At 48.0% G+C, this 13004-nt stretch overlaps 1 protein-coding gene across 5 annotated transcripts in view; it reads right to left on the reverse strand.

The window, feature by feature from the left end:
• Window positions 1-13004, reverse strand: part of LOC132830850 (tyrosine-protein kinase Fyn) — a 280910-nt gene that overhangs the window by 43393 nt on the left and 224513 nt on the right. For all 5 annotated transcript variants that reach the window (XM_060848760.1, XM_060848734.1, XM_060848769.1 and 2 more), the window contains 2 exons: window positions 8568-8671; window positions 3588-3737 (listed from right to left, as the gene is read on the reverse strand). In XM_060848760.1, coding sequence (XP_060704743.1) covers window positions 3588-3737; window positions 8568-8671 — 254 coding nt within the window. The remainder of the gene's footprint in view (window positions 1-3587; window positions 3738-8567; window positions 8672-13004) is intronic.

The following is a 13004-nucleotide window of genomic DNA, read 5'->3' on the forward strand; positions in this document are numbered from 1 at the left end:
GCAAGTTGCGAAATGAAGCAACACACTCAGGTGGCAAACACTTAATCTGAGAGGAGAAAGTGACGAAGGGCTTATGCCCGAAACGTCGAATTTCCTGTTCCTTGGATGCTGCCTGACCTGCTGCACTTTTCCAGCAACACATTTTCAACACTTAATCTGAGCAAAGTCCTATCAGACCCAGATGACAGAGCTCCCCCCATAGGACCTGCTGAGCAACTGCAGCACATGAGAATTTTTCAACACTTTGTTCCACCTTGTTACCATCATCTACTCTCCATCCTTTAAGTTTCCAACTGGGAAGACCATAAAGATGGGGAAGAGGTGGGAAAAAAAAATTCAAAACTCTGAAGTTCTTTAAAGAATGTACATTTATTCAGTTATTTAAAAGAAACACAGTTTTTGTAAAGATTAAGGATGCGAACGGGCTTTCCAGGGTGACGATGAGAGGATGTCCCCTTTTGAACGGGCAGGGGAAGATTTTAAAACTAGGGAGCACCATTTCGCATCAAGGACCACTTAAGATGGAAGCGAGGAAGAATCCTTTTCTCTCAGAGACTTCAGTAATTCTCTTCCCCAGAAGAGGCTAGGTTATTGAATTATACTTGAGGCGGAGTTAGATCTCAGTATGACGGAGTGTGTTGTGGGGTTTGGGGGAAAGGCAACTAAGTAAGGCCACAGTCAGATTGGCCACCATGTTAGTCAGTCTTGAGGGGCCAAACGAGGGGGCACCCCTTGGTCCTAGTTCTTATTTTTTAAAACAAAGTCCTCAGGACATTACATTTTGGAACATTCATCCACCCATTTTTACCACTGTCATTAAGTGAGGACAATAATTACTCATCTGGACTTCAGTCATTGTCAGATGGTAGTGACGTCCCACAGATCTAGTCTGCACAGTTTTTGTGCCATATTGAGACATCTCCAACCTCACAGTCAAAACAAGCAGCAGTGTGAGAAGCATAAACAGATCAATAGCACACTGAACTGAGAAGAAGAAGATTACATCCTGTGTGGCATCAATATGACATAATATTGAGCGTTGATTGACAATGACATTTTGAGACAAATGAGGAGCTCTGTAGTCAGGAATCGTGCTGTTGTTTCTCTCGAGACTGGGCATTCTGGCACAATGTGACTTTCTAACCCATCTGGCCCATTCTCAGTCCGTCTTAGAGATGGGCCGGTCAAGAATAATGAGGGGCTCAATCAGGAACTGGGAATTAAACAGAGCGTGTGGGAGAACGGGGAACTGGGAGGGGGGGGAGAAAGAGGCTGGAACGGGGGCAAATGGGAGTGAGAGGGAACAAGAGGGAGATGGAATGAGGGAGGGGGTAGAGAAGGAAGAGGGTGGTGGAGAAGGGGAGTGAGGAAGAAGGGATGGTGTGAGGGTGAGAGGAGGGGAGTGAGGAAGAAGAGATGGTGTGAGGGTGAGAGGAGGGGAGTGAGGAAGAAGAGATGGTGTGAGGGTGAGAGGAGGGGAGTGAGGAAGAAGGGATAGTGTGAGGGTGAGAGGAGGGGAGTGAGGAAGAAGGATGGTGTGAGGGAGAGAGGAGGGGAGTGAGGAAGAAGGGATGGTGTGAGGGAGAGAGGAGGGGAGTGAGGAAGAAGGGATGGTGTGAGGGAGAGAGGAGGGGAGTGAGGAAGAAGGGATGGTGTGAGGGTGAGGGGAGGGGAGTGAGGAAGAAGGGATAGTGTGAGGGTGAGGGAGAGAGGAGGGGAGTGAGGAAGAAGGGATGGTGTGAGGGTGAGGGGAGGGGAGTGAGGAAGAAGGGATGGTGAGAGGGTGAGGGGAGGGGAGTGAGGAAGAAGGGATGGTGTGAGGGTGAGGGGAGGGGAGTGAGGAAGAAGGGATGGTGTGAGGGTGAGGGGAGGGGAGTGAGGAAGAAGGGATGGTGTGAGGGTGAGAGGAGGGGAGTGAGGAAGAAGGGATGGTGTGAGGGTGAGGGGAGGGGAGTGACAGGTTGGAGGCCTTAGGTCCTAAATGACAAGGTCACCAGGGAAGAAAGGCAGCACTCCTGGTCCAAGCAGATACTTTGAGTGAGATTTCCACTCCTCTCCCAGACAGGTACTCCTGACACCCCTCTTCATTTCAGGGTTTTGATGCTGGGGGTTTCCTCCTCTATTTTGAGACAGCCTTGCCATCCGTTCAGTGGGACTACACTCCCTCTGCTTGGGCCTAGAGCCTAAGGAAGCCTCCCTGCTCTCATTGCACAGAGGTGGAAGGAAGATGGAGTGTGTTCTGCTGACCAGGACTGGGATGGGGTCCCAGCTCCTGTTCACCCCTCCCTGAGCAGACAGGTGTAAGTGAGGCTCACTCTACTGAACGTGGGGAACTAACCCTCTAAGGATTCAGCCTGAAACCCACCAAAAATAAAACTGGAAAATGTTGCATGAGAGGGAGCGAGATTTTCGCTGGGTTCTGTCTCCACAGGCCAACTGCTCGTTTCTGAAACCTGAACCAAACACGGCTGTCGTTCATGTTCATGTGCAGTCAACCATCTGAGCTTGTTGCTGGATCCAGACTTCTTCTGAACAGCATGGAAAGAGTACCTTTATCACACCCTCTGCAGCTGCTCCCTCCCCCACATTCCCTCCTCAAAGGCAACTGCCAAAGGGCAGGAAGGATTCAATGTTGTCTGCAACGTCCACAAAAACTGACAGGAGCCCACAGACAGTGCATCTGCCTAGATCAGTATTCCAGCGTTGGGACAAATTAACACTAGGATCCTCACCCTCATCATAGATCCATGTTAATTTGTTCAAATGTGGGGTGTGTGCGTGTGTGTGCACATGTGCGTGCGTGCGGGGTGTGTGTGGGTATATGTGTGTGTGGGTATATGTACGTGTGGGTATATGTGTGTGTGCATGTGTGTCTGTAGTGTCTATGTGCGTGCCTGGGTGTGTGTGGTGCCTATGTTTGTGCGTGTCTGTGTTTGTGCGCGTGTAACAGTAAAGCGACAGAGCCTGTGGGTGAGGCAGAAGATTTCCGGACTGGGTGGGACCCTCAAAGCCAGCAGCGTGTGAGAACTGAACCCGGGATGGACCTGGTCAAGGGAACAGCTGAGCTGAGGTGAGGACCTCAATCAGCAAAGAGCTGACATGTGGATGGGGCTGTCAGGCGGGCACAAGCTTCCTTTTCCAAGCAGCAGCTACAATCAGATCAGTCAGAGTAAAGAACATTGTGTAAGACGACAAAGAACACAGCAGAGTATACTGCTCAAGCACATGTAGTCAGCAGGCCTCATTCACACTGTTACCTTTATTCACCTCACAGTGAGTTAATCATCTACTGATTGAAGAACAAGGAACCATTTATAATGTGTTTCACAGCCATGGACCCAAAATTAAACTGACAGAATTAAAATAAACCATCCACCAAGCAGCTGCAAGAACTTTCCATTTGGACATTTCATTAAAGCAACATCATGTTACTCAGCTTCACTCATTGGTATACTGTTTTGAAAAAGTTTCAGATTTCCGACAGACACTGTTACTATTCTTTCCTTAAACTTGACTATGTAAATGTGCCCAAAGGAATTTAAACGCAGTGAACTGAGCCACAGTCAGGTGCTGAAAACAGTGCTTACCTGCGTAATGCTGAACCAGCTGCTGCAGTGTTTCAAACTGGGCCCGGGTTGTTATATAATACCCACCATTATCCAGTTTGCGGATCTTATAGTGTTTAACGTGGTCTCCTTTTATGTCATCCCAGTCCCGTATTGACAAAGAATAGGCACCTGCAAGCAATAAACATGGTGCCATGAATTAGAACTTTAACAATCATCTTGAAGGCTCTGACCTCCTTGTCTCTCATAAAAGACACAGGCAATATATCAGATCATTGTGTGGCTTGGTTCAATCTCTCTCTCTCTCTCTCTCTCTCTCTCTCTCTCTGGTTCTGGGGGAAAATGAAGGGTACTGTTTCCAGTTTGAGAGCCGCTAAGAGCCTACAAATGAATGTGGTTTTCCTTCGATGGCCTCGTGTTGAGATTCTGCCCAAGACAAGTAGACAAAACCATTCATCTCAAGATAACAGTTGCTCACCAGGAGCACCTCAATTGCCCAGAATGGCACTAGGAAAATATTCACAGTTCCACCTTCAGAATTCTTTATTTATATGTTCTGGATTGTTCATGAAGACATGGATGCCCGCCAACAATGCTACTTAGGAGGGAGTTCAATCACTTTTTGGGCATAGCGCTAAGCAGCCAAGATGGCCCCCAAATAAGACTGTTACCATGACAACAGAAGGCAAAATTACACTTGTGGACTGAACGGAACAATTTAGATTTATTGCACCTTTCATATGATGAAATACTTCAATGTACTTCTCCAGCATGTTATGATACTAAAGGTGACAGAGCCCCATGAGAGATTTCTGGTCAGATGAGGAGTGTTTTAAGGAGTGGTGCAAAGGGATCTGAGAAGCTGAGAGGCTGAGGGAGGGAGTTTCAGAAGCCAAGGGCAGCTGAGTGCATGGCCATGGGGCCTGAAGGGATTAGAAGGTGGGGGCTTCACAGGGAGGTCAGAGCAGGAGGAGCCCGGACAGGAGGGCTGTGTGACTGGTGGAAATGAGAGAAACATGGAGCAACTCGAGAGCAGGGTGGAGGCATTTACAATGTCACCGGAGGTCAGTGTGGGTCAGGGAGCAGAGGGGAGTGATGGGATGAGTAGAACAGGAGTCAGAATTATACGGCCCTCTTCCTTCCCTCCAATACCATCCCTCCAGAAACTGGGAGGGCAGGAACGAAACATAGGAAGCTTCATTCGCGGCGCAGTGCTGTAGATATCAGTCAGCCTGTCCTTGGGCCGATAGAGTCCCCCTTGTCATGAGGCAATGATATCTGAGAGCTTCTTTGCAGCAGTGGTCTGACCTATAACAAGGAGATGAGCAGGGGATGGGTGGGGTGGGGTGAGAGGGGAGGAACCTCCTGTTTAAAGACCTCTCTAATCCACGGAATGTTTCCCTTTTGCATCTGAAGAAAGGTCCCCCCCTCCTCTCACCTTTAGTCTGGGCCTCCAGTGCTGCTCTTGATCTGGGGTCTCACTGCAGTCCATCCTCCCTCACGGGAGCGGGCGCCATGATCTCAACCAATTAATTGTGGACAACCGATAAAATACAGTCTGGGGGTTTGCGATGTGGAGGGTGGCGTCCCTGATGGTGGGATTGGCGGGCCTTGAGGTAATGGACAGTAGAACATCAGAGGAGGTGGGATTGGCCAGGAGGGGGCCCAGAGGTTCCTGCTTCCAACTTTGAGGAGAATGGGGCAGGTTTGAAGGAGAGGGGAATGGTGTCCGCCTTCAACAGAACCTTCCGGAATACAAAGCAGCAGCGAGAGCCTGTTGTCAGGCCGATTTGCCAGCAGTTTGTTGGAGGTGGGTGAGAAATAAAGCAAGTGGGTGGTACAGACCAAATGGGTTCAAGTGGGATACAAGAGCCGCTCAGAAAGGAGCTGGAAACAGCTAGGAGTTCAAGGCCCGGGCAAGCAGGAAGGAACTAGTAGGAAGTTTAACCCCAATGTACGCGGGAAATGGCAGAGACAGGTCAATCTGATGTCAGCAATTTCAAATGAGAACACATTAACATTTCCCGACTTTGCAAGTCAATCCGTAAAGGAACAATAACCAGTCCCTTAACAAAAACAATACTTCAAAAACAATAACGCTGCACTCGGTTTAATGTCTTGGTTTCAGCGTCTGGGAATGAGAAGCAGGGTATCCAGTGGGGAGGTTTGGGAAGCACTGCTCAGGACAGGCATCTCAAACTGACAAAGGGCTGGAGGTAAAATCAAACAAGGAAGAACTACTGCAGATGCTGAAGGTCTGAAACCACAACAGAGATTGCTGGAGAGACTCAGCAGGTCTGGCAGTGTCTGAGAGGAGAAAGCAGAGTATCAAATCCAGTGAACAGCTCTGGTGAAGAGTCATCAGATCCAAAATGTTAACTCTGCTTTCTGCAAACAGAGGCTGCCAGATCCGTTGAGTTTCTCCAGCAATTTCTGTTTTGGCCTGGAATTATAAGGGAACAAGCCACTTATGAGGATGGTCAGCAGGGGCAATGTTAAATGTACCCAGGACCTCTTTCTCCCTGATGGATTTGTTAAAGCTAGAAACTAGCATTTCCTTTTATATATATTATGTCTGAAAGGGACTCGTGTTTTGAATAGAAGTGAATAAAAGGCAAGTGTACGATTATCCAGCAGTTCATTATTCAGTCACTTTGAATAGCGTTGCACCTTTTATTATGGAACCCCGAAGATGGGGCTGAATTCTCTATTCCTGAGATGCTGCCTAACCTGCTGTGCTTTGACCAGCAACACATTTGCAGCCCAAATGGAGGGTCACAATGCTTTAGTGTGAAAGATTGGTGGGGGGGGGGGGGGTCAGGGTGGGGGGTGACTAAGATCAGCCAGCAATGTAGAGGGGGCCCATCTTCATGCTTGCCCTATATTGGTCCAAAATGCTGTTGTGTGTGTCCAGATGACATTTGTTGAATGCAGGATTTATTGACGTGGCTTAATGGTAAGGGCCTAGGGAGTTTTGCTGAACAAAGAGACCTTGGAGTGCAGGTTCATAGCTCCTTGAAAATGGAGTCGCAGGTAGCTAGGATAGTGAAGGCGGCATTTGGTATGCTTTACTTTATTGGTCAGAGTATCAAGTACAGGATTTGGGAGGTCATGTTGCAGCTGTACAGGACATTGGTTAGGCCACTGTTGGAATATTGCGTGCAATTCTGGTCTCCTTCCTATCAGAAAGATGTTGTGAAACTTGAAAGGGTTCAGAAAAGATTTACAAGGATGTTGCCGGGGTTGGAGGATTTGAGCTACAGGGAGAGGCTGAACAGGCTGGGGCTGTTTTCCCTGAAGCGTCGGAGGCTGAGGGGTGACCTGATAGAGGTTTACAAAATTATGAGGGACATGGATTGGGTAACTAGACAAAGTCTTTTCCCTAGGGTGGGGGATTCAAGAACAAGAGGGCATAGGTTTAGGGTGAGAGGGGAAAGACATAAAAGAGACTTAAGGGGCAACGTTTTCACACAGAGGGTGGTACGTGTATGGAATGAGCTGCCAGAGGATGTGATGGAGTCTGGAACAATTGCAACATTTAAGAGGCATCTAGATGGATATATGAATAGGAAGGGTTTGGAAGGATATGGGCCAGGTGCTGGCAGGTGGGACTACATTGGGTTGGGATATCTGGTCAGCGTGGATGTGTGGGACCGAAGGGTTTGTTTCCATGTTGTACATCTCTATGACTCTATGACATGCATAGGGTGAATAGTCAAGGTCTTTTCCAAAATTAAGGGCATTGGTTTAAGATGAAAGGGGAAAGATTGAATGGGAACTAAAGGGCAATGTTTTGACACAGAGGGTGGTACGTGTACGGAATGAGCTGCCAGAGGAAGTGGTGGAGGCTGGTACAATTACAGCATTTAAAAGGAATCTGGATGGGTATATGAATGAGAGGGGTTTACAGGGATATGGGATAAGTGCTGGCAAATGGGACGAGATTAGGTTAGGATATCTGGTTGGCATGGATGAGTTGCACCGAAGGGTCTGTTTCCGTGCAATGACTCTATTGCCAGTAGCCAGGAAGCAGTTGGATACATTTTACAGAATTAAGCAAAACATATCTAGTTTTGGGTACAAAATGTGTGTAGTTATCATTACTGGGGTAAGGTCCTTGGAAAGGAGATGAGAGGGGAGGTGTGGGGGCAGGTGTTATACAACCACAACAAGTGGGATACCTGCCCCCACGCCTCCCCTTTTACCTCCATCTAAGGCCCTAAAGATCCGACAGAGATACACCTGCACATCATCCAACCTGGTCTATTGCATCCATTGTTCTCGATGAGGTCTCCTCGCTATCAGGGAGACCAAACACAGACTCTGGGACCAGCTCACGGTGCATCTGCATTTTGCACTCATTAACCAATCTGACCCTCCAGTTGCCATCCATTTTAATTGCCCTTCCCACTCCCCCAGCGACATGTCCGTCCTCCCCTGTCAGAGTGAGGCCAGATGTAGACTGGAAGAACAACACCTGATATTTCACCTGGGAAGCTTACTGCCCAATGGCCTCAACACCAATTTCTCCAGCCTCAAAGTCCCTCATCCCCCAGCCTTATGCAGTGTCTATCCCTCCCCCTCCTCCTTCCTCCCTGACCTGCCCCAACCTGTCCATCTTCTTCCTCACCTATCTGCTCCACGTTTCCCATGGACAAATCACAGTAACTCACCACCTGCATCCACCGCTCACCACTGCACCCCCCCTCCCCAGTCCTGACAAAGGGTTTCGGCTGAAACGCTGACATTCCTGCTCCTTGGATGCTGTCTGACCTGCTGTGTTTTTCCAGCCTCACATCCACTGATTCGGATTTCTAGTATCTGCGGTCCTTACTGTCTCTGAACAGTGTACAGTTCCTGACAATACACAGGGAGATGCTTAAAGCAGAAGTACGACAGTGTAGGACAAGGTCACAATCCCTGTTCACGTGCTTTCCAAGGGGAGGCTGTGCTTCGAACTAAACAAGCGCCTGCAGAGTGTAACGGGGCAGAAACTCGTACCTTTGGTGGTTTCACTTTCACGAATGAGGAAGGTTCCTCTCGGGTTGCAGACAGACAGAAGTTGTCTCTCAGCCTCTTTACGGCCAAGTTTACCAAAGTACCACCTGCGTAACAGAGAAGATTTCATATTCAGAAACAGGAAACACTGTGCCCAGTTTAACAGCACTCACGCAATTCAGAGACTTTCATATAATTTTACTTTGGTCTGTTTAATGATGCTCACCTCAGCGGCTGGTGTAGAATAGTAATGACAATATAACTAAGTAATCATAATTCACGACATATTTATGGACAATCATCAAAATAAAGTATAAACTAACAAGGTTTACAATTGTGAACATCTAAGTGTACAAGAAATTACAACAGGTTACAAAATGCAAATCTGTACAAGTCCATAGATCATATGATGTTGGCTCATGTTCTGTAAGTTCTCAATCATTTTTTTTTACCAGTTTGAGTTAGAGTACAATCCGAGTCTCGTCTTCTCCGCAAATTAACCTCAACAACGCATGTAAGGAGCTTTCATTACTGAAAGAAAATCTCAACTTTTGCAAAGCTGCCTTGCCTCAGCACCTCGTTTCTCATGTGCTTCCACCAGGCAGCTCACCGCAAGAAAACTAAAGCTCAGCTCTCGCTCCCTGCATCTTCTGCCCATTCAACTTTTCACCAACCAACAGAGGACACCCAGTGCTCTCCCTCACCGTGTTCCACTCCAATGCCAACGCAGCCAAAACCCAGCGGTCTGTCCCCATTATAAATCCCGCTCGCCACAAACCGACAGCTGTCTCCCAGCATCTCCCTCTGGTTAAGATTTGTTATCTTTATTCTGTGGAGGAGAAAGTGAGGTCTGCAGATGCTGGAGATCAGAGCTGAAAATGTGTTGCTGGAAAAGCGCAGCAGGTCAGGCAGCATCCAAGGAGCAGGAGAATCGACGTTTCGGGCATAAGCTATTCTGTACCAGATGAGGGTTTCGCTAGCTAAGCAGCATTTATTGCCCATCCCTAATTGCCTAGAGGGCAGTTGAAGTCAACTATTTTGTTGTGGGTCTGCAGTCACATGTAGGCCAGACCAGGTAAAGATGGCAGAGCTCTTCCTTAAAGGACATTAGTGAACCAGATGGGGTTTTCCGACAATCGGCAACGGATTTATAGTCATCATTAGATTGTTAATTCTAGATATTTATTGAATTCAAATTCTACATTTTGCCATGGTGGGATTTGAACTCAGGTCCCTGGAACATTACCTGGGTCTCTGGATTAACAGTCCAGTGATAATATCCCGAGACCATCACCTCCCCTGACTCACATTCCGAAAGCCCTCATCCTTACTTACAAATCTCTCCAAGAACTAGGCCTTAACTAATGGCTCCTGTGCAGATATCCAGGCATCAACGCTTCAGAGGAATGTCAAAACAAATTCTAACACAGAGGCACACACGGAAATATCAGGTCAGGGAATGTGAAGCTGGTTAAAGTATGAGATCTTAAAGTGTCTCAAAGAAAGAGAGGTGAAAAGCTGTAATAGAGGGATGGAATTCCTGAGATTAGTGCCGGTGCAGTTGGAGGTTTGTGTTCTGATGATGAAGTGATGAAAATCAGGGGAGATCAAGAGGCCAGTATCAGATGAACAATGATACCTTAAGGACTGAGAGAGAAAGGGAGGGGTGTGACCATGAGGGATGCAAAAACGCTGATGGGAATTGTAAAACTGAGTTTTTTGTTTGATTGCGTACAGAGCAACGATTGGTGAATAGGATTTCCTGAGGGTTAGGGCAAGAGGTAGCAGAGATTGGGGCCAGCTCCAGTGTAAGGAGTTAACAGGGTGGGAGGTGAGTGTTGGAGCACTCAGTTCTGGAGAGCACAAAAGCAGGAGTGAGGAGGGACGGGCAAAGGGCACCAGTGTTATGGAGGTACAAGTGGGTGGTATCAGTGATGACATGAATAGGAGCTCAGCAGCTACAAACACAGGGCAGAGTGTGGACTGAAGATGTGAACACCAAAGGGCACTGCGTCACTGCCACTGCCAACACCAAAGGGCATGTGTCACTGTCACTGAAAACACCAGAGGGCACCGCGACACTGTCACTGCCAACACCAAAGGCACCGTGTCATTGTCACTGCCAACACCAAAGGCACCGTGTCATTGTCACAGCAAACACCAATGGGCACCGTGTCATTGTCACTGCCAACACCAAAGGCACCGTGTCATTGTCACAGCAAACACCAATGGGCACCGTGTCATTGTCACTGCCAACACCAAAGGCACCGTGTCATTGTCACAGCAAACACCAAAGGCACCGTGTCATTGTCACAGCAAACACCAAAGGGCACCGTTTCACTGTCACTGCCAACAGCAAAGGGCACCGTGTCACTGTCACAGCCAACACCAAAGGGCACCGTTTCACTGTCACTGCCAACAGCAAAGGGCACTGTGACACTGTCAATGCCAACACCAAAGGCACTGCGTCACTATCACAGCCAACACCGAAGGGCACCGTTTCACTGTCACTGCCAACACCGAAGGGCACTGTGCCACTATCACTGCCAACACTAAAGGGCACTGTGACACTGTTAATGCCAACACCAAAGGCACCGCATCACTGTCACTGCCAACACTAAAGGGCACTGTCACTCTCTCTGCCAACACCAAAGGCACATCACTGTCACTGCCAACACCAGAGGGCACTGTGTCAATGTCACTGCCAACACCAATGGGCACTGTGTCACTGCCCTAGCCAGGAGGGACAGACTAGACCCACCATGCCTTGAACGCTGAAGCCGTCACCTTTTCAGTGACTACCCGAAGCAACCACACTGCTGCCATGGTAACGAGGAGTGAAACCGGACCATCATGCCACTACACCCTCCCAAAGACACCTTCACACTTCGTGGGGAAAACCGCTGCCGTCATGATAACCTGTAATCAACCCCCCACCGCTCCCCCCCCCCAAAGCACGTGCAATTCTCTGCCAATGCTGTCTCTGGTACCAGTGCGTGCTGAATGAACCTGTGGCTTGGTAAAGTACTTTTCTCCTGGTCTTCCGTCTGAGACACAAACAGCTGCTGTTACGCTGAGTGCCAGGAAATTAAAGTACCCCGATCACCTAGAAGCTCAGTCCGATGCATGGGTGTTGTAGAGAGTGCATCTTCTATGGGAAGCAGCAGAATCATGGCTAACCATTCCAGCATCCCCCAGGGTTATGCACCATCTCTACACTGATTGACAGGAAAGAAGGCGCAGGGTACAAAGAGAACCCAGACATCAGTGGTCGCGCCATCCAGATCTTACAGTGAGAGCTGCTTTCTAATATGACACTCCCAGATGACCTGTGCTGATACCTTTAACATTGGCCAGTATGGTTTAGTAGTTAAGGATTCTTTAAGGTGGGTCACTGATACCAAAGCTCCTTTGCCTTGTACTTTGTCTTTATCGGTTCTGAATGGGAGTCACTGGGCTTGAAAGCTAACTCTTCAGATCAGAGATACTCAGAGAAAGTGAGGTCTGCAGATGCTGGAGATCAGAGTCAAAGAGGGTGGTGCTGGAAAAGCACAGCAGGAAGGGCTGAATGAAGGAATCATTCCTGATGGAAGGCCTTAGGCCCGAAACGTTGATTCTCCTGCTTCTCGGATGCTGTCTGATTGGCTGTGCTTTTCCAGTACCATACTCTTCCACTCTGTCCACAGATACTGCCAGACCTGCTGAGTTTCTCCAGCAATTTCAGCTTTGGCTTCTTTGTCTAGAGCCTAACTAGTGATTAGTGGCAGAGGACACTCCACAGTCGATTATTTACAGAAGATACTGTGTTCATTGATAATGAGAAGATTTATTGCATCATAGCAACAAGGTCAACTCCATTTGGTCAGTCACTATTACCAGGACCCTATGGGAGCTCCCTCTGAAAGCCAGCAAAGAAACACTTGCTGTGGAGCCAATGTAACACGAACATTAAATCCTACACATGCATTACCATACAAGACATCTCCCCACACAACCTTTTCCCCATAGTTACATTATAGTATATTTACTGCTAACTCATCACCCCAAGACTTCGACTTAATAACTGCAGGCGATTTGGATATTAAGGTCGGTGTGGACTCGATGGGTTGAATGGCCTGCTTCCACACTGCAGGGATACTATGAGTGCCTTTTCCCAAAGGATGTGGTGTTTAGGCTGGGAAGGATGAATGGTAGTTTCTCGCTGTGGATTGTTCATTCTGGTTCTGATCACTGGCCTATTTCTCAATTGGAGGATATTTTATCTCTCATTTGTATTTTGCAGAGGAAGTTGCTCTTTGCAGATGCTGTTGTGGACCCATTATTTTATCTGGAGGATCCCTAATCCCAAAACTTCCTTCCTGGAAGACAGCTGCTTTAAAATAGAAGACTTTCTTCCTTGTCGTTTTCGGGATTTCTGGATCGGGCAATCACTTTCTCATT

The sequence above is a fragment of the Hemiscyllium ocellatum genome, chromosome 3, assembly GCF_020745735.1.
Source record: "Hemiscyllium ocellatum isolate sHemOce1 chromosome 3, sHemOce1.pat.X.cur, whole genome shotgun sequence".
Taxonomy (NCBI): domain Eukaryota; kingdom Metazoa; phylum Chordata; class Chondrichthyes; order Orectolobiformes; family Hemiscylliidae; genus Hemiscyllium; species Hemiscyllium ocellatum.